Source organism: Neophocaena asiaeorientalis, unplaced genomic scaffold (assembly GCF_003031525.2).
Source record: "Neophocaena asiaeorientalis asiaeorientalis breed wild unplaced genomic scaffold, Neophocaena_asiaeorientalis_V1.1 scaffold336, whole genome shotgun sequence".
Taxonomy (NCBI): Eukaryota; Metazoa; Chordata; class Mammalia; order Artiodactyla; family Phocoenidae; genus Neophocaena; species Neophocaena asiaeorientalis.
In genome coordinates, this window is record NW_020174788.1 from 4,712,420 (window position 1) to 4,733,997 (window position 21,578).

At 38.4% G+C, this 21,578-nt stretch overlaps 1 protein-coding gene across 1 annotated transcript in view; it reads left to right on the plus strand.

The window, feature by feature from the left end:
* The window catches only part of FAM114A2 (family with sequence similarity 114 member A2), a 37,082-nt gene that overhangs the window by 6,942 nt on the left and 8,562 nt on the right, over positions 1-21,578 (plus strand). Inside the window, 8 exon segments of the mRNA XM_024760173.1 lie at positions 372-463; positions 1,884-2,018; positions 2,501-2,659; positions 3,485-3,608; positions 7,130-7,209; positions 14,705-14,827; positions 15,315-15,454; positions 18,371-18,443. Of these exon segments, the coding sequence (XP_024615941.1) occupies positions 372-463; positions 1,884-2,018; positions 2,501-2,659; positions 3,485-3,608; positions 7,130-7,209; positions 14,705-14,827; positions 15,315-15,454; positions 18,371-18,443 (926 nt within the window).

Below are 21,578 nucleotides of genomic sequence, written 5' to 3' on the forward strand. Positions count from 1 at the left end.
AAAAATCCCCTCATGCCCCTTTGTAGTCACTCCCCTCCACCTGTTCTTAGCTCTTGGCAACCACTGATCTGTTTTCTGACCCTGTGGTTTTACCTGTGCAGAAGATCATATGAATGGAATCACACAGTATATAGTCTGTTATATATGTCATAGGTTGTTCAAAAGACTGGATTTTGTTTTTGAAATGAAAATGAAAAACTGCCTTAACTTTTATTTTAAAATAGGGAAATGGTTTAATAATAAAACAAAAAGTACTAAGGCCTTGTGTGTTGGAAATAAAGTCTAATTTTTAAAAATTCATATAGATGCTAATAAAGCAAAATTATTTACGGACTGTCTCTTCATATTTACACATCCCTTCCCCACTATAGGAGAGACAAGTGCCAAAGAGAATGAAAACTCCTCTCCAATGAGTGGGCCATTTGGGGTATTCTCTACCATCTCTACTGCTGTTCAGAGCACAGTGAGTAAAAATTGCAAGGTGGCCTGCTTCCTTCCATGATTATAATGGGTTTTTGTCTCTTCCTCTTTCTTTTCCTTGAAAAGTCATGGGGACTGATTCCTCTTATGGGAGTTCAAATTGCTGAAGATCATTCACTTTGATCTTAGGGTAAAGTGAGAGCTAACTTGAAAACTTAAAAGAAGTAAAAGAGGGAGCAGGAAATGCAGAGTAATAGAGAGGCAATGTACCTAATATTTTATGGACTAAGAATTCTTAGTTTGGTGGCCCTAGAAAAACATCTCTGCTTTACAAAAATATTTTTGTCATAATTATATCTTTTAGACAAAGGGAAAATGAGATGTTTATGGTAAATACTTATAAAACTATAGATGATTAGAAATATTTTTGAAAGGATTAAATAAGAAGCTTAGAAGCTTGATATCTTTCCTACATGAGGATAGATAGCTAGTACTTTTTTATTTTAACTTTTGTGTGGTTTTTTTTGTGTTTTTTTTTTTTTTTTTTTTGCGGTACACGGGCCTCTCACTGCTGTGGCCTCTCCCGTTGTGGAGCACAGCTCCGGATGCGCAGGCCCTGTGGCCATGGCTCACTGGCCCAGCCGCTCTGCGGCATGTGGGATCCTCCCGGACCGGGGCACAAACCTGCGTCCCCTGCATCGGCAGGCGGACTCCCAACCACTGCACCACCAGGGAAGCCCTTAATTTTAACTTTTTATTGAAGTATAATCTGTATACAGACGAGTGAAATCATAAGTGTTCAGTTTTAATTTTCACGACATGAGCACATTCAGACTAAGAAACAGAAGGGTGGTATATCAGATGTCTCCACTGTGCTGTCTCCCAGTCTTCTGTGCCTCCCCCTCTTGCCATCTAAGATAACCACAGTTCAGTCTTCTGCCATCATAGATTAATTTTCCCTGCTATATGAACAGAATCATACAGAATGTACTCTAGTGTATCTAGTTTTTTTCACTCATTATGTTTATATAATTTATCCACAGTATAGTTTGTGTGGTGTATTCCATTTTCCTTGTTGTATTCCATCGAGTGACTATGTAGCATTTACTCATTCCAGGGTTGGTAAGTATTGGGGTAATTTCCAGCTTTTAGGTTTTATAATAGTACTGCTATGGGTGTTTTTGTATGTCTTTTGATGAACCTCTACACATTTTTTTTGAATATTTAACCATGCGTGGAGTTGCTGGGTCATAGGATATTCACATGTTTAGCTATAGTAGATACTGACAAATAATATTCCAAAGTGGGTATACTGCTTTACATTCCCACAAGCACTGTATGATTGTTTTAGTTGCTCCTTGTTCTAGCCAGTGGTTGCTATTGTTAGCCACTATTTTATGAAATGAAAACATGCAGGTGTCTTTTTTCAGTATTATTGTAATGAGGTTGCATGTGTTTCCTAGGGAAAGAGTGTTATCAGTGGGGGTTTGGATGCCTTAGAATTCATTGGGAAAAAGACAATGGATGTAATAGCAGAAGGGGATCCTGGATTTAAAAGAACCAAGGGTCTGATGAACCGGACTTCCACACTGTCTCAGGTACTGTTTGCATTCCTGTCTGTATTTTGATCTGTATTTTTGCCTTTGGTAATTTGGGACCTTCTTATTATTTCCTTTTGAGGACTTTTCAGTGTTTTTTGTTTTGTTTTGTTTTTGGTAAGGGGATGCACAGCTCTAATGCTTAGAAAAATGCCCAGTTCTTTTTTTTTTCCTCCTCTTTCCTTTCTACAGGAGCCTCTTGTCAGTGCAATATAAGATGCCAAGCCCTTTCAGGGTTGTTATTAGATTAATAGTAAAACCACTGTCAGAGAAACACCTGGTTCCTGGGGTGTTATTTACCCTGTCTAGGAGCAAATTATGTGATCATATTTTCCCTGCAGCTCCTGAGCCTATCCGATTTGAATCACAATTCCAAGAATGAAAGGGCAGTGTTACCCGTCTCAGTTTGCTTCCCTTGACTTTCAGAACTCACCCTTAAGCTCTTGTTACTTGTTGCAGTGTAATGCCTTGATCTCTTTCAGGTTTTAAGAGAGGCGAAGGAGAAAGAAGAGCTATGGACCACCAATGAGGTTACCATGGAAACGGACAAGAAAACTCATTATGGGCTACTCTTTGATGAATTTCAAGGCCTTTCACATCTAGAAGCTCTGGAGATGCTCTCCCGAGAAAGTGAAATAAAGGTAATTCCAAACCAAAAATTTCAACTGGAGTAGTCTTTAAGCAGAAGCACACTGCATAGTTTCTTTTCCTTTTGTGCAGTTGGAGGATGAAATGTATGTCAGGTAGAGGCTTGAGACTCTCTGAAAATACTATACCAAAATAAACAAAAAAACTAATTTTTGAACTAATTGCTAGAAATAGAATGAGTCAAGTGTTGTTTCTCTTAATTTAAACAAAAATGGACAGATTGGGCTTCCCTGGTGGCGCAGTGATTGGGTGTCCGCCTGCTGATGCAGGGGACACAGGTTCGTGCCCCGGTCCGGGAAGATCCCACATGCCGCAGAGTGGCTGGGCCTGTGAGCCATGGCCGCTGAGCTTGTGCGTCCGGAGCCTGTGCTCCGCAATGGGAGAGGCCACAGCAGTGAGAGGCCCGCGTACCGCAAAAAAAAAAAAAAAAGGACAGGTTAACAAAGAGGTCTTAATAGCATATCTATTATTTTTCCTTCATCTTGTTCTTTTTTTTTCTTTTTATAAGTTTCTTTGGCTTAAGCTGCCAGTTTGGATACAGTTACCTGTTAGCATTTAATTGATTCAAGACTATTCCATTTCCTCCTAATTTCTAAGCTGTTGTTAAGCACTAATAATTTCCAGACATTTCTGCTTATATTATTTTTGGAAGCACAATTCTCTGTACCTTTCTTTGATGACCTGCCTCTTGTATTAAGGTTCTTGAGGAAGAGCTTGTGAACTCATACTTTTAATTTTAATATGATCCATAGCCTCTTCATTTGAGAATGTTTTTCTTTTTCTCTCATACTCCCACTTACTATTTTATATCAATTCAGGTGAAATCTATTCTTAATTCTCTAAGTGGAGAAGAATTAGAGACTCTAAAATGTGAATTGGAGCAACTCAAAGAAGCATTTTCCCTAGCAGAGTTCTGTGAGGAAGAGGAGGAAGAGAAGAAAGGTAACATGGAAATCCAGCATCTGAGTGGGAGGGATGTAGTGTGTTTATATGCAGTGATTGTCCTTGAAATAAATCTCTCCAATTACATTAACTCTTTTTTTAAAATTGAAGTGTAGTTGATTCACAGTATTGTGTTAGTTTCAGGCGTACAGCAAAGTAATTCAATTATATGCATATATTTTTCAGATTGTTTTCCATTATAGGTTATTACAAGATATTGAATATAATTCCCTGTGCTATACAGTAAATCCTTGTTGCTTATCTGTTTTATGTATAGTAGTTTGTATCTGTTAATCCCATATTCCTAATGTATCCCCCCTTCCCTTTTCCCCTTTGGTAATCATAAGTTTGTTTTCTGTGTCTGTGAGTCTGTTTCTGTTTTGTATATAGATTCATGTGTACTATTTTTAAGATTCCACATAAAAGTGCTATCATACAGTATTTGTGTTTGCCTCTCTGACTTCACTTAGTATGATAATCTCTAGGTCCATCCATGTTGGTGCAAATGGCAATATTTCATTCTTTTTATGGCTGAGTAGTAGTTCCTTCTGTGTATATATACCACATTTTCTGAAACCAATTGTCTGGTTATGTAATATCTTGCTAAATGGTATCTTACTCTATGTAAAAGAGTCCTGATATGAAATGGTCTTTGAATATGAGTTTTTAAAGCTGTCTTGAGGTATTGAGAAGGCAATAAGCATGGTGGATAAAAGGATGGGTTTTGGAGTTAGACCTGGGTTCTAAATCAAGATCTGCCATGTATTAAGCCATGCAACTTTGTGAAATTACTTAACCCTGAGTGTCTGGTTCCTCAACTGGTGAGTAGAGGTAGCTAATTCCTCTCAGTTTGTTATAAGGACTAAATGAAATATTATGTTTAATGTGTGGCTCATAGTAAACACTCAACAAATGGCTATTATTTTCATTATTAGGATGGCATAAGTAAATAAATAAAGATCTGCATTTTCAAAGTCTCACTTAGCAGGAAACGTATAAATTAATTTTGATTTGCTTAAGTTGCTCCATTGTTCTTAACTAAGCCCTGGTGTGGCAATCCCTGGTTATTTATGAACTTAATTAAGGTTATTTGTACATAGTGCCTAACAGGATTTGTTTAATTTAGTTGACATCTGGCTTCACATAGTGATCAGAAATCCTGATCTTTAAATACCATTCAGAGGACTCTAAGGGAATTTCTAAACAGATGGATTTGTGTCTATAATATTTTTATTCCCTGTTTGCCTGAGATCAGGATTCTGCAAAGATAGCAGTGGAGTGCTGCATGCCACCCTTCCCAATGGCCCTCTGCAGTGATTTTGGTTGAGAATGCAACACTGACCTTGGTATTTAATTATATCTCAATGAAGTTTTTTTTAAAAAAGTGGTAGCAGAGGGGAGAGAAAACCACAGAACCTAGTTCTGGTGATGTTGATCATCTTCAGTTTCTATCAGCATCCTTAGCCCTTGTCCCTCTATCGTATATACTCAATGCCTTCACTTTTTTAGGAGACTTCCTGCTTGAGGTGCCAGCCTCTCTCCTGAGTCCCTCCAAAGCACTAACCCTGTCTCCCTTCCATCCTTACATGCTTTATTCTAATGCAACAACTGCTTTTTATGCTCAAGTCTCTGGGGAGTACGCGACAAGGATCTCCATTTTTTCCCCCTGTATTTTATTTTACCTTATTATTTTTTTAAATATTAATTTGTTTTATTTTTTAGATTCCACATATAAGTGATAACATAGTTTTTGTCTTTCTCTATCTGACTTATTTCTCTAAGCATAATACCCTCCAGGTCTATACATGTTGCAAATGCAAACATTTTTTGATCAACGCTTAGCAGTAAAAGGTTTTTGAGCACTTAGACCCAATATGTGTATATTTGAATGTGTATAAATTATACACATATACTACCATAGTAATATGTTATTTACATTCTAAAGTACATCCTAAAAAAGTACTTCTTGAAGAATGAGATAAATGACTACAAGTAAAAGTTGCATTTTTTTCCTCCTGCACTCAATTTTTTGTGAACCCTTTGAGGTGCTTGCATCCCACTTGGATTCAGATCCATCCCTTGTCTCACATAATTTAGAGCTTAACTGGGAAAGCAAAATGCCTTCCTGAGAGTCAGGTTTGTAGTAGAATATGATTTAGGAGTTGTTCACATGAGTTATATAGGTCACAGTTGTATCATTTAGTGAGATCGGCTTTTCCCAAACTATGTTATACCTGGGATCACTAAACCTTTTGAATTCTCTGCCTTGAATGCCAAGAGAGGACAGAAGAGCAGATGGAGAGAGAAGAACCAAGACAGATTTTTTTCCTAAGGATTCTGGGGAGGAAGCATGTATGAAGCAGTAGTAATTTGCCTTGGTAACCATGAACTGGTGTCTAAGAAATACATAGATTGTAAGTGCTAAGAGATTTCTGTGTACAGGATTTCTCTCTGTAGTCTTTGGTGGAGAGAAAACTTGGGCTGGGCTTCAGAGAGGAGATTGGATAGGATTTAGATGAATAGAGAGGAAAAGAGCCATTTCCTGTCATTTGTTTGGATGTGTTAATTGTTTTTGATCTTGACTCACCTGTTTGTTTGCATGTTTCTCAGGTATTAAGTATTCCATGTTCCACATATCGCTCATCAAGCTTATTCCAAAGCTTCCTTACTATCCTTCCAACATTCTGGAATCCTCTTCCTTTCTTATTACCTACCCTTATTCTTATCTGGATCCTGGAATATTGCCTCAGGCTTCCTGCCTCCCTTCATGTTTCTCTTATTTCATTCCCACCAGGAGCTAAAGTGATCTTTCTAAAATTTTAATTGGACTTACCTGTCTGTATAAAACTATTCAGCAGCTCCTCATTCTCTTAATAAAAGTTTGAATTCTTCACCATGGTTTATGATGCCCTTTATTATCTGGATCCTGCTTAGTTTCCTAGCTTCATTCTACCCCTCTTCTCTTTCTTCCATTAGGACACTCCCAACCATGTTAAACTTCTTGCCACGCTTTCTTTCACCTCTGGACCTTTGTACTTGTTTTCTCTGCCTGAAGCTCTTCCATTCTCCTGGCTAACTTGTACTTGTTTTTTATGTCCCAGCTTAAATCCATTTCTTTGGAAGCACATGCCTCTTACCCACTTAGTACTCTGCTTTCATCACTTTTCCATTCATACTTCTAGGATGTAATCCAAAGAGCATAGGCTGTGGACTGGGGGTGGGAAGCCCAAGGTTTGACTCCTTATTTGTTATGAGATTTGGGGATATAAATTAACCTCTTCAAGCCCTAGTTTCTTCATCTCGAAAATGGGATAATGACGCATTTTTTTTAGAAGCCTATTGGAAGAATTCATCAGTAAAATATACATAAAAGGATTCTGTAAGCACTAAAGCACCTTGCTCATATAATTTGCTTCTGCTGTTTTTACTGCTACAGCTGCTACTGTCATTCCTCTTCTCTCTCCCTGCAATGATCCTCACCAGTCTTTCTGCAGTGTTTTATGTGGGACTTGTTTTTCTAGGGGATGAAGACTTTACCAAAGAGATAACAGAGGTATTTTCCCAGCTGCATGTCTCCTCCAAACCGGAGAAACTTACTAGGGTAAGTTTTCCTTCTTGCTGATTTTCAATTTTTTACATATATATTTAGTGGATAAAGAATGTAAGGTTGTAAATTCCTGGCAAGGATGTCACCAAAACCAAGGGTATATTCTGAGTTCCATACCTCCTGTCTCCCTCTTGGTCTTGCAGGTTAGTGTGCTAAACTCACACTGCACCCCCTTACCCCCAGCCCCCCAACACATCTGCCATCCTCACCTGTTCCATTTGGAATGCTTTGCTTGTCTGAAAGCTGAAGTTAGGCCATAGCATTGGTCAGTTAAAGTTGGCAGCACTCATCAGCCATCATGATACCAATGGGCTAGTTCTCTATTGAGGGCTCACTGTTCTCAAGGCTCTGAGTGATTCCGAGATGATGGGATGTGGCCCCTGCCTTTAGGTAGCTGGAGTTTGCCATTTCCCAGAGCCCAGTAACTCACATAATGACCACTTAGCTTGTGGAAATGAGAGAGTCCATGGCCTGAGCCTTGGTCTTTGGTAGTGATGCCTGAGCTGTCTTCAGTCAAAGCTCAGAGTGGGTCGGGAGATACTGTTTCCAGGGTAGTACCCGCCTAGCATATACACCAGTGCCAGCTCTTGGGACAGTATTCTCTGGGTCTTGGGCTGCTTGCTGCCTCTTCACCCTCTTCTCGAGAAATATCTTAGAATCGGTTAGCAGCAGCACACATTGCTTCCTGGCCAGGGAGAGCTGATAGCCATTGTATAGTCATCAGAGTCACCTCTTGTGTACCCCACGGTAAGGAATAGGATGCTTCAGGGAAGTTACCCTGCTCTCCCATGCCCACTAAAAACACTGCATTCTCCCAAGAAAGCTTTTCAGAACCTTGCGTCAGCAGCTTCTCTCCCTCATCTTGTCTGTAGCACTTTATGGCACTTTCTAGCTTGTGTTATAGTGTTTTTTGTTTCGGAAGTAATAGCAAACTTAGAAAAAAGTTGCAAGAAAAGTACAAACAACATTCATATAGCTTTTATGCAGATACACCTATTAACATTTCACTGCATTTGCTTCATCATTTGTGCTTGCAAATATGTTCTCTTTCCCTCTTCCTATCCCTTCCTCTCCACCTCCCCCATAGACACACACACACAAGTTATTACTATTATTGGGACTTTTTTTTTTTTTTTGGCCATACCGTGTGGCATGCGGGATCTTTAGTTCCCCAACCACGGATAGAACCCATGCCCTCCCGCACTGGAAGTATGGTGTCTTAACCACTGGACCACCAGGGAAGTCCCTGGGACTATTTTTTGAGAGTAAGATGTAAGCATTATAGCCCTGTACTCCTAAATATTTCAATATGTATCTCGTAAGAATATGGATATTCCCTTCTATAACCACACGAATTATCAACTGCAATAAATTTAACATTGATACCATACTTTATTTAATCTGTTGTCCACATTCCAGTTTTGTCAATTGACCTGATAATGTCCTTCATATCCAATTTTTTCCTCTAATGTTGGAGCCAGTACATGATTGCGAATTGTATTTAGTTGTCACGTACTTTGTCTCTTTTAATCTATATTTGCTTTGTTTTGTTTTTTTGTTTGTTTTAGTCTCTTTTAATCTGGAAGAGTTCCTTAGCTTTTCTTTGTCTTTTATGATTTTGACATTTTTGAGAAATATAAGCCCCTTCCCCCTTTATAAAGGTAGAGTATTCCTCATTTGAGTGTTGTCTGGTGTTTTCTCATGATTAAAATCAGGTTATGCATTCTTGTAAGTGATGTTGTATCCTGCACAGGGTACCATATCTAGAGGCACACGATGTCCATTTGTCCCTTATTGGTGATGTGTTGTCTGATTTCTCACTGTATAGTTATGATTTTGTTCCTTTGCTGCTAATGAGCTTTCTGTGGGGAGACATTTTAAGACCATACAAATATCCTGCTCCTCATAATTTAGCATCCTAGATTTAGCAACTATTCATGATTCTTGCTGCACCAGTCTTTACTGTGATGGTTGCTGAATGATCATTTGTTTCAGTCCCAGTACATGCTCCACATTTACCAGTGAGCTCTCGGCATTCTACTTAGAATTAAGAGCTCTCCCTTCTCCCCTTGTCTCTTTATTATCTGTTTGCTATTGATATGGTCTCATGGGTTTCTATTTTTTCCCCCATTGGTTTGTAATTCATTACTGTCCTTAATTATTTTGCTGTTCAAATTGTCCTTCAAGCTGACTCCTGTGTGACATGCCCCCGTTATTTGAATATTTCCTTATTTTCTGGCATAACGAGATCTTGTACCTTCCATATTTCTCTCCAGAATGAACCTTTTCTTCAAGGAGCCATGGTTCCTTTTTGATATTACAGGACAAAACCTGGATGCTAGGTGTGCTCATCGCTTGGGGTATCTTTGCTTCTAGGCCCTGTTGGCCTAGGAAATGTATTCAAGTACACATACGTGCACCTGTGTGTGTGTGTGTGTGTGTGTGTGTGTGTGTCCATGTATATGCTCACATACATATTTTAGAGATCATGAGTTCACACTGATAACTCCAGTTTCAGTCCATTCTTACAGGTTCTTCCTTGCCTCTCCCCATTATACATTTGTATCTCTTTTTCATAGTAAGAACTCTGTCTCCCAACAACATTACTGCATTTCCTAATTTCCCTAGTCCTGTAATGCATCTGAAATGTTTCCCTTGCTTTGCCCATACTACTATAAAACCAAACTATAAAAAAAATTTATGTTATATTTATTGTCTCCCCATGTTAATTTAATTTCATCTTTGAATATATAGAATATTAATATGTTTTCAAAAGTCAAAACTGTACAAAAAATATATTCAGAAGTGTCACTTCCTCTCAATTCCCACCCACTTCACTCTCCCCTCTCCTTTTAGATATTAAACTTTCTTGTTTTCCAGCATATCCTTCCTGTGTTTCTTTTTTAGATAAGCAGATATATATTTAAAGACAAGCAGATATATTTTCTTATCTCCTTCTTATATAAAAGTTAACATACTATTGATATATGTATTCTTCAGCACTTTATTCACTTAACTGTGTGCAAAAGTATTTTCATAAAATTATCATTGGTTTTTGTTTGTTTGTTTTGTTTTGTTTTGCAGTACGCAAAGACGTTCCAGACTGAATTCTGGGTGTGGAGGGCGGCTAGCATTGGTTTTGTTTTGTTTTGTTTGTTTTTGCTGTACACGGGCCTCTCACTGTTGTGGCCTCTCCCGTTGCGGAGCACAGGCTCTGGACGCGCAGGCTCAGCGGCCATGGCTCACGGGCCCAGCTGCTCTGCAGTATGTGGGACCTTCCCAGACCGGGGCACGAACCCGCGTCCCGTGCATTGGCAGGCGGACTGTCAACCACTGTGCCACCAGGGAAGCCCCTGTTTGTTTTTAAATGTGTGTATCTTACCTCCCATTCTAAAACTTAAATTTCTTCAAGGCTGGCTCTGTGCTTTATCAGTTCTTAAAATCCCAGCTTTGCCATCTTTTACTTTCTGTGTGGTCTTAAGCAAGTTGCTTAACCTCTCTGTGCCTCAGCTTCTCTGTCTGTGAGGTAGGGATAATGTAGGGTTCCTGTGAGGATTTAATGTGTTAATACACACAGAGCTCTTAAAAGTGCCTGGCCCGTAGTAAATACTCACTGTTGATGGTCCTAAAGAAGCTAGCTCAGTATGTTATACATTTAGATGTTCGATAAACATATATACAATAAACCTTTATTTTCCTAGGTGCTAGGGAAACTAATGAAAGAGACATAGTTTCTCTGCTCAAATAGATCATCATAATAAATAAATTGTTTTTAAAAAGTAACCCCTTACCTATCTGGTAGTCCTAGTCATTCTCTAAAAGCAGTCTTTGTATTGTTTATATTTTGGGTGTTGAGACTTAAGATGTAGAATGATTAAGGATCGGGGCCTGATTATTTCCCGGAATTTATATGAGAGTCTGTATGATGCAGGGGAAAAGCAGTGAAGCAAAAGTCTGAGAACACAGTTCTGATTCTTATTGTGACTCTCACATGTGATGTAGGCAAATCTCATTTGTTCTCCAGGCCTCATTTTTTTCAGCTGGAAAAAAAAATAAGTTGTTGGAGAAGCTAAGCTCAAAGGTGCCTTTTAATTCCAAAGTCTCTAGATCTCATCAGTGGGACGTTCCAGACTGAATTCTGGGTGTGGAGGGCGGCTAGCATTGGTTTTGTTTTGTTTTGTTTGTTTTTTTGTTTTTGCTGTACACGGGCCTCTCACTGTTGTGGCCTCTCCAGTTGTGGAGCACAGGTTCCGGACGCTCAGGCTCAGCTGCCATGGCTCACGGGCCCAGCCGCTCTGTGGCATGTGGGATCCTCCTGGACCGGGGCACGAACCCGCCTCCCCTGAATCAGCAGGCAGACTCTCAACCACTGCGCCACCAGGGAAGCCCTTGGTTTGGTTATTTTTTAATTTATTTTATTTATTTATTTTTGGCTGTGTTGGGTCTTTGTTGCTGTGTGTAGGCTTTCTCTAGTTGCGGCGAGCAGGGGCTCATCTTCGTTGCAGTGTGTGGGCTTCTCATTGCAGTGGCTTCTCTTATATGGAGCACAGGCTCTAGGTGCGTGGGCTTCAGTAGTTGTGGCACGCAGGCTCAGTAGTTGTGGCTCGTGGGTTGTAGAGCGCAGGCTCAGTAGTTGGGGCGCACGGGCTTAGTTGCTCTGCGTCATGTGTGATCTTCCCAGACCAGGGATCGAACCTGTGTCCCCTGCATTGGCAGGCAAATTCTTAACCATTGTGCCACCAGGGAAGTCCCAAGCATTGATATTTTTTGAAAGGGATGATAAATTACATTGAGTTGGCACAATAGATTATAATAACAATATATTTATTAGGTTAATTTGAGTATGTATTATGCCTACTAAAATATCTCCAAGTAAGTTAAATTTATAGTATCAGATTTCTTTTTGTTTTATGTGGCCTTATATCTCTCTATTTTTCTTCTTTTTTCCATCTCACATAAATCAATGTCTGTTTTTTGTCTGGGTTCATAGGTTGTGCTCTAGCTCATTCATGTTGTACCCTTGGGTGTAGCCCCACTTGTTGATCCTTAAAGGCTCAGCCCCAATACTATGTCTGTAATAAAGCCTGTGATTCTCTCAGTTTTCAGTTGGAATGACCCTCAGCGTCTTCTCTGGATTCCTATTGCCTGGTTACAGCTCTGAACACATTCTGTGTATATAAAGTTACTCAAGTGGGTGACTTAATTTAATGACAGTAAACATTTCATTAGAAACCAGGACTCTTCTCAGTTGCAAATGACAGAAACTCAAGTCAGACTGGCTTAAGAAAAAGGCACATTTAGTAGCTCATGGAACTAGAAAACTAAGGGGCAACACTGGCTTCAGGCATGGCTCTCCACCCAGAAACTTGTCCCTTCTCCATCTCTTGACTCTGCTTTCTTCTGTTCATTCTTAGGGATGCTTTTCCACATGATGGTAAATGATTACTGGCAGCTTCAGGAGACTTCTTCCAGTTGAGTAACTCCAACAGAAAGAGGACTTCCCTTTCCCAGTAATTTTATGAGATGTCCTGAGGCTGATGCCCATTGACCTAGCTTGGGTCACTTTTCCATCCATGAACTAATTACTGTATAGACAGGGGGATTAATTTCTTGGTAGCTAAACCTGAATCATTTGCCAACCCTTGGAGTCAGAGGTTGAAAGTAACCCCATCCAAACCACATGAACTGAGAAAAATCTAGAACTTGCTACCAAAAGAAAGGAGATATATATGCCAACTAGGTAAAAACAGTAGATATCTCTCAATGCTATAGGGAACATCTGGGTGCACTAATCCAAATAAGATACTACCACTGTTCTGTAATAATGTAGTTTATTTAGGAGATAACACATAGTTAATTCCAGTGTATTTTGGTAAGTACTAAGTTGAAGGTGTACTTAGGGGACTGTGGATGTACAGAAAAGGGTTGTTGAGGTGCCCAATCTCCTGGGATGCCTTTGAAAGTTACTTGGAGCAGACAGTGTTTGGGTGGAGGATTGAAAAAAAATTGAGTTGCCTTGATTTAGGGAAAAAAAAAATGGAAATGACACTTTGGACTAAGGGAATACCATGAACAAAGAACAGGCATATTACAGGTCATTATTACCAGATCATAAAGTGGGAAATGGTAAGAGATGAAGCTAGAGAAGTAGGTAGAGTAGGTCATGGGCATTTTTTAGATCATGTCAAAGAGCATGATCTAATGGATGGAGAGCCATTGAAGAAAAGCAGAGTGATCAGCTATGGGCTTAGATAGATCACTGGTACCATTATGGAAGATGGATTTAAGAGGAGCCATATCAGAAGCAGGGAGACCAATCAGAGTGCTCTTGCCATAGAGTAGATTTGAACTTAAGTGGTGATAATAGAGAGGAAGAGCAAAGTGGAAAAATACATACGGTAAAATCAGACTATCTTGGTGATTGGAAAGGAAGAATCTAGGATGGCTCGTGTATTTTGGCTTGGATGACTGGTATATGGTGGTTCTTCTAAAGCTCGGGAATAAGAGAGGATGAAAAATTTAGGGATAGGGAGAGAAAGATGATGAATTTAAATTTTGCATATGTTATATATGAGAGATGCCTATAGGATATCCTGATGTGTATGTCCAGAAGGGAGTTGGAATATGTTGTTTTCAGAAGTTAGTGCTGGAAATAAGGATTCAGGAGTCAGCAGCAGGTAGGGAATAGTTAAAATTACTGAAATAGGATCGATGGAGACGGGAGGGAGCAGGGTGAGATAAGTAGAGCACCAAGGCTGCCATTTGGGACTAAGAAGGGGTATGGGGGACTTCCTAGAGTGATGGGAAAGTTCTGTATCCTGATCTGGGTCACAGTTACACAGGCATATACACATGTAACCTGTCATGCTCTGAAGATTTGCGCACTTTACTGTGTGTAAGGTACACCTCAGTTTAAAAAAAGCCAAAGGATTAGAGGGAATGTGTGGTCACGAATGTTAAGTGTTGTAAGGAGATCTAGTAAGTTAAGTACTGAAAAGCTAGATGGGATGTTGATTTGGGTGAGAACAAGAACACTGACTTCCATGATGCTAAAATGTTCCTGGTGGGTGCACAGTAATCTTGGTGAGCTGAATCGAATTGCTGATGGACTGTACAGTCATCCCTTGATATCCCCAGAGGTGTCCTGGTTCCAGGGCCCCCTGTTGATACCAAAATTGAGGGATGCTCAAGTCCCTGATATAAAATGGTGTGGTATTTGCATATAACCTGCATACATCCTCTGGTATATGTTAAATCACCTCTTGATTGCTTATAATACCTAATACAGTATAAATGCTGTGCAAATAGTTGTACATACAATGTAAATACTATTTAAGTTGCCAGCACTTGGCAAATTTAGGTTTTGCTTTTTGGAACTTTTTGGATTTTTTTTTTTTTTTCCCGAATATTTTCAAACTGTGGTTGGTTGAATCTGAAGATGTGGAAGCTGTGTAGATGGAGGGCCAACTATAATCTTTTTCTTATTTAGGCAAGAAATACAGCCTGTGAATGGATCAGGACATCTCTGGCCAAACCATAAGAAGAGAAGGAAGAAGGAAAAAAACAGTTGGAAGCAGAAAAAATTGAGCAAATCAATAACAATTCAATAGAGGTAATGAAAACAACTAAGGCTTTTTTTTTTTTCAATGTGGTATCGCAATTAGGGACGTAAGCACCTATTTTGTTGTACTGCTATCCATAATTTCTACCTTGTGATCCAAGATCGCAACATCTTAGTTCTAGACTATAGGATGCAAGGAGTGAAGAAAAAGAGACAAAGGGTGCATGTATGTGGCGTCATGAGAAGGTTCCCAGAAGCTGCACATGACACTTTTTATTCAAATCTTTTGGCTAAAACTTAGTCACATGGTCACACCTGACTTCAGGGGAGCCTCTGTTTTTATAGCTATGAGCCCAGTTATAAAATTATATAGCTACTATGGAAGAAGAGGAGGTTTATTGAAGGGCAGCTGTTAGTCTCTGTTGCTTTCAAGATAACGTATACTTCAGTATGGGAGAAGCAGGGTGTTGTCATTTCCTCTTGTATTTAAAAAAACAATGCTCTGTGTTGTTATGCTTTGTTTTGTTTTTCCATCCAGGATATCCATGCATTTGCAATCAGGAGCCTAGCAGAACTGACTGCCTGCTCAATTGAACTGTTTCACAAAACAGTGGCTCTGGTTCTGCATGGCAGGAAGCAGGAAGTAACAGCCATAGAAAGGAGCAGAGCCCTTTCCCAGTAAGTGTAATGAGTATCCCTCTAAATGATACAGTTTGCTGAGCTTTCTCAGTTTCTTTCCAAAGTTTTAGAAACTTTCCTCTCAGTAAGACGCTGTTCACATTGCACCATTCACATCTTAGAGGTTTGTTCATTTTGGGTTTTAGTTAATATGTAGCCAAGGGTGTTGTTTATTTTCATTGAGCCATAAATCTATATTATAAATCTGCCCTTTTTTATTAACCAATTCATACTCGGAAAACTAGTTTTTTTTTTTTTCAGATCACTGACCTTAATTGAAGTAGAATTTTGCATAAGTGAAAACAGAAAATAGTTCTAATAACCTCAGTTCTTAATAACAGTTGTTGGTTATTGAGTGCTAATTATACGCCAGGTGCCATGCTAAGGGATTTATGTGTATCATTTCTAATCTTTAAAAACAACCCTCAAGATAAATAATCAGTCCAGCTTTAAAAATGAGGAAACACAAACATAAGAGAAATTAAGTAAATTATGCCCAGGTTGTGCAGACTGGGATTTAAACCCAGGTCTATCTAAGTTTCAAACCGTATTTTTCCAGTATATTGCTGGTTTTGAACAAAAATTTGAAAAATGATAGAATGTAGGTAGTCACAGGAGGAAAAAAAACCCTACTGTTTTCTAAATAAATCTCCTAATTAAATAATGAGAATTTTCATTGGAGGAAAAAACATGAGTGAGAGTGTCTAGTGTGTTAGGATTGGAAGGGACCCTTGATGTTCTCTCAGCCATTTCTTCACCGACGGTTTCACTGCCCCTCTACAACATCCCGTAAGGAGGGGCCTAGTTTTGTCTTAAACATCCTTAGGATGAGGGATTCACAGTCCCAAAGCAGACTATTCTTTGGAAAACTAGCTATTTCCACTGCATGGAATGCTCTTCCAGTCATGGCTCTTTCCTTCACTGAATTTCCTTTACTTCTTAGAGGGTCCTTTTTCACCACCCTATCTAATACTATCTTCTACTATTTTCTCATTCTTTTTTTCTTTTCTCTAACTCTAATTCACTATTACATTGATCAGTTTAACCTCCTCAAGGGTAGGATTTTTATTTTGTTTTATTTTTTAATTTATTTTGTAATAAAAAAAGTCATAAAATTTTTGAAGGTTACCTTCCATTCACAGTTATTACAAAATATTGGTTATATTCCCCATGTTGTTATTACAAAATATTGGCTATATTCCCCATCCTTGAGCTTGTCTTACACCCAGTAGTTTGTACCTCCCACTTCCCCACCCCTATATTGCCCCTCCCTCCCTCTCCCCACTGGTAACCACTAGTTTGTTCTCCATATCTGTGAGTCTGCTTCTTTTTTGGTATACTCACTAGTTTGTTGTATTTTTTAGATTCCTCATATAAGTGATTTCATACAGTATTTGTCTTTCTCTGTCTGACTTATTTCACTTAGCATAAATGCCCTCCAAGTCCGTCCACGTTGCTGCAGATGGCAAAATTTCGTTCTCTTTTATGGCTGAGTAGTATTCCGTTGTGTATATATACCACATCTTCTTTATCCGTTCATCTGTTGATGGACACTTAGGTTACTTCCATATCTTGGCGATTGTGAATAATGCTGCTGTGAACATTGGAGCGCGTGTACCTTTTTGAATTAGTGTTTTTGTTTTTTTGATATATACCCAGGAGTGGAATTCCTGGGTCATATGGTAGTTCTATTTTTAGTTTTTTGAGAAACCTCCATACTACTTTTCACAATGGCTGCACCAATTTACATTCCCACCAACAGTGTACAAGGGTTCCCTTTTTTCCGTATCCTCACCAACATTTGTTATTTGTGTTCTTTTTGTTGATAGCCATTCTGACAGGTGTGAGATGATATCTTGTGTGTTTTTTTGTTTGTTTTTTAAATTTTTATTGGTGTATAGTTGATTTACAATGTTGTGCTAGTTTCAGCTGTACAGCAAAGTAAATCAGTTATACATATACATACATCCATTCTTTTTTTTGGAGATTATTTTCCCATGTAGGCTATTGCAGAGTATTGAGTAGAGTTCCCTGTGCTATACAGCAGGTTATTATTAGTTATCTATTTTATATACAGTAGTGTGTATTCACCAGTCCCAAGCTCCCAGTTTATCGCTCCACCCCCACCACCCCCCCGCTCCACATCCCCTGGTAACCATAAATTTGTTTTCTACATCCATGACTCTACTTCTGTTTTGTAAATAAGTTCATTTTTACTCTTTTTTTTTAAGATTCCACATATAAGCGATACTATATAATATTTGTCATTCTGTGTCTGACTTACTTCACTCAGTATGACGATCTGTAGGTCCATCCATGTTGCTGCCTCATGTGGCTTTGATTTGCATTTCCCTGTTACATTTTAGAATTCTTTACTTGCTTTCATATCACCATCTAGTACATATTATATATATAAATATATGTATACTTTTGTGTGTGTATAAATGTATACATATATAACTATAAACATATACAAACATCCATCTCTTTCTATATTTATAGTATCCCTGTCAATCAGCAAGTAAGTTAGTATTCATGAAAACTGGTGCTTTGCTTGTTTACTAATATATCCCCAGTGCTCAGAAGTACCTGGTACATAGAAGCCTTTCAGTAAGTATTTGTCGAATGAATGAATAAATATTTAATTTAACTATATTTCTAAATGGAATGTAGGATCTTTTAAGTACGACCTTGTCTCCTTAAAATGTATCTTAGTTATTTCCTTTGATTTAATTTGAAAGCATAGTATTTTCTAGAGAATTTTGTAGAAAAGTATTTCTCTAAGGACTGAACCTTCTCTTCCTATAATAACATGGGTCCCCATATATGTAGTTGAACATATATGGGGACCTAGGACCTGTTGGAACATATATGGGGACCTAGGACCTGTTTCTTCTTTTTTCCCTTCTTTCCTAGGATGACAGTTGTGTTGTGTAAAGAGTTGTCCTCTCTGTCTAAAGAGTTCACCACCTGCCTAACAACTGCTGGGGTAAGAATTCATGATTTTTATTGGGCTAATGTCTGTTTTGTTTTGTTTTTTTTTTTTGCGGTACGCGGGCCTTTCACTGTTGCGGAGCACAGGCTCCGGACGCGCAGGCTCAGCCGCTCCGCGGCATGTGGGATCTTCCCAGACCGGGGCACGAACCCGTGTCCCCTGCATCGGCAGGCAGACTCTCAACCACTGCGCCACCAGGGAAGCCCTGTTTTGTTTTTAGAACAGCTTTATTAAGATGTAGTTTACATATCATAAAATTTTTCCCATTTAAGTGTACGTTTCAATGGTTTTTAATATATTTACAGAGCCATGCAACAGTCACCAAAATCTAATTTTAGATCGTTTTCATCATCTCCCAGAAAACCTCTTACCATTGGCAGTCACTTACCATTCCCTTCCCCTCCACATTCTTCTAGCCTTAAGCAACACTAATCTACTTTCTGTCTATAAATTTGCCTATTCTGGGCATCTAATATAAATGGGATCATACAATATTATGGTATTTTGTGTCTGTTTTCTTTCACTTAGCATAATGTTTTTGACGTTCATCCACATTGTATCAGTATTTCCTTTTATTACCTAATAACATTCTATCATATGGATATATACCACATTTATCTATTCATCAGTTGATAGACATTTGGATTGTTTACTCTTCTTGGTTGTAATGAATAATGTTACTATGAGCATGCATGTATGTTTTTATTTCTCTTGGGTGGATAGCTAGGAGTGGAATTTCTGGGTCATATGGGTAATATGGACCATTAAGGAACTGTCAGATTGTTTTCCAAAGTAGTTGCACCATTTTACACCCCTGCCAGCAATGTATGAGAGTTCCAGTTTCTCCACATCCTTGTTGACACTTGCTGTTGTCTGGTTTTGTGTTTTTGTTTTTGTTTTTTAAACTTTTACCAGACCTAGTAGGTATGAAGTGTTATCTCATTATGGGTTTTATTTGCATTTCCCTGATGGCTGATGATGTTGAGCATCTTTTCACATGCTTGTTAGCCATTTGTATGTCTTCTATAGAGAAGTGTCTTTTCCAGTCCTTTGCCTATTTTTAAATTGGGTTGTCTTTTTATTATTATTTTATAAATTGGGTTTTTTATTTTATAATTTATTCTGATGTTAATTATGTGTCTTTTTATTATTTACTATTTATTATTGAGTTATAGAAGTTCTTTATTTTCTCTGGATACAAGTTCCTTACCAGATATATGATATGCACATATTTTCTCCCAGTCCATGGGCGGTCCTTTCACTTTCTTGATAGTGAATAGTGATAGAGTCCAACTTGTCAATATTCTCTTTTATCACTTGTTCTTTTGGTATTGTATCTAAAGAATCATTGCCTCACCCAAGATCATGAGGATTTACTCATGTTTTTTTCTAAGAGTCTTATGTTGCAGCTCTTATGTTTACGTCTATTATATATTTTGAGTTAATTTTTGTGTATGGTGTGAGGTAGGGGCCCAACATTTTTTTTTTCATGTGGATATCCAGTTGTCCCAGCACCATTTGTTGAAAAGTTTCTCCTTGTTGAATTGTCTTGGCCCTTTTTGTCTAAAATCAATTGACCATAGTCATAGGGATTTGTTTCTGGGCTCTTATTTCAGTTCCATTGATCTGTGGTATCCTATGCCAGTGCCATACTGTCTTGATTTCTGTAGCTTTGTAGTAAGTTTTGAAATCAAGAAGTGTAAGTCTTCCAACTTTCTTCTTCTTTTTCAAGATTTTTTTGTCTATTGGGGGCCCTATGCATTTCCATATGAATTTTAGGATCAGTTTGTCTATGTCTAACTGAATTTTGCAACTCGTTGTTCTTTTTTATACAGTCTTCAGTATATTTTGTGCTGCTCGCTCTAGAGACCTGTACTGAGAATGTAGACCTTGATAAGATAAAAATCCCAAAGTTGGATTCTAGTTTAAAGGGGCAGCGCTTTACTTAGACTATGGCAACTCTCATAGTTTGCAGTTGCCAGCCAGTAGGAGAGTTGTAATTAAAGCTAAAGTTTTTTTGTTTTGTTTTAAGGAATTGTAAAAATTTACTGAAGGTGTGTGAACTATGGAAGATGATTCAGACATCAGTAATCATGAATTGGCATAAAATCAAGGGCATTTTAAATGGACAGATAAAAATCACTTTGTAGTACACCAAACTCATACATACAGAGAACAGATAGGTGGTTGCCAGAGGCAAAGGTGGGGGCTGGGTGAAATGGGTGAAGGGGATCAAAAGGTACAAACTTCCAGTTATAAAATAAATAATGTACAGCATGTACAGCATTGGGGATGTCATGTACGTCATGATACCTATAGTTAATAATACTGTATTGCATATTTGAAAGTTGCTAAGACAGTAGATCTTAAAAGTTGTCATCACGAGAAAAAAAATTACTTCACTGTGTATAGTGATGGATGTTGACGGGTCTTATTATCATCATTTTGCCATGTATGCAGATAGTAAATCATTAGTTTGTACATATGCAATTAGTATAGTGTTGTATGTCAGTTATACCTCAATTAAAAAAAATCAGCTCGTAGTTAAGGGTATAAGGGTCAGTGTGGCAGCAAAGTTATTCTGGGCCCTTAAATTTATTTTAGTTAAGAGCATGGCCCAAATTAATTCTTCTCACTTTGAGTTTAGATTTTTCCTATACGGGATAATTCTGTGATATAGTTTCTCTTTTCCTCTTAGTATTTTCTTTAAAAGAGCTTCTGGGTTTCCTGAAGTTAATCTTATGAGGCTAAAGTTTTCCATGTGTTTCATAAAGATACTTTAACCCAGCAAGTCAACTCTAAGGTGCTAACACATGCAAGTATTAAATTTGCATTATTTGTCTCCACATTTTCCAAACAGCCCATCTTAAAAACGAGTTGAGTATTTTGAGCGCATGTTTCATATCTGTATATTTTGTTTTAAAATTTTTCTAAAGTTTTTGTGGTCAAATATACCATTTCTATCTCCCTTCCAAAATGAATATACTTTTTAAAGTTAGTAAAAACTACAAAGGCAGGGCTTCCCTGGTGGCACAGTGGTTGAGAGTCTGCCTGCCAATGCAGGGGACATGGGTTCGTGCCCCGGTCCGGGAAGATCCCACATGCCGCGGAGCGGCTGGGCCCGTGAGC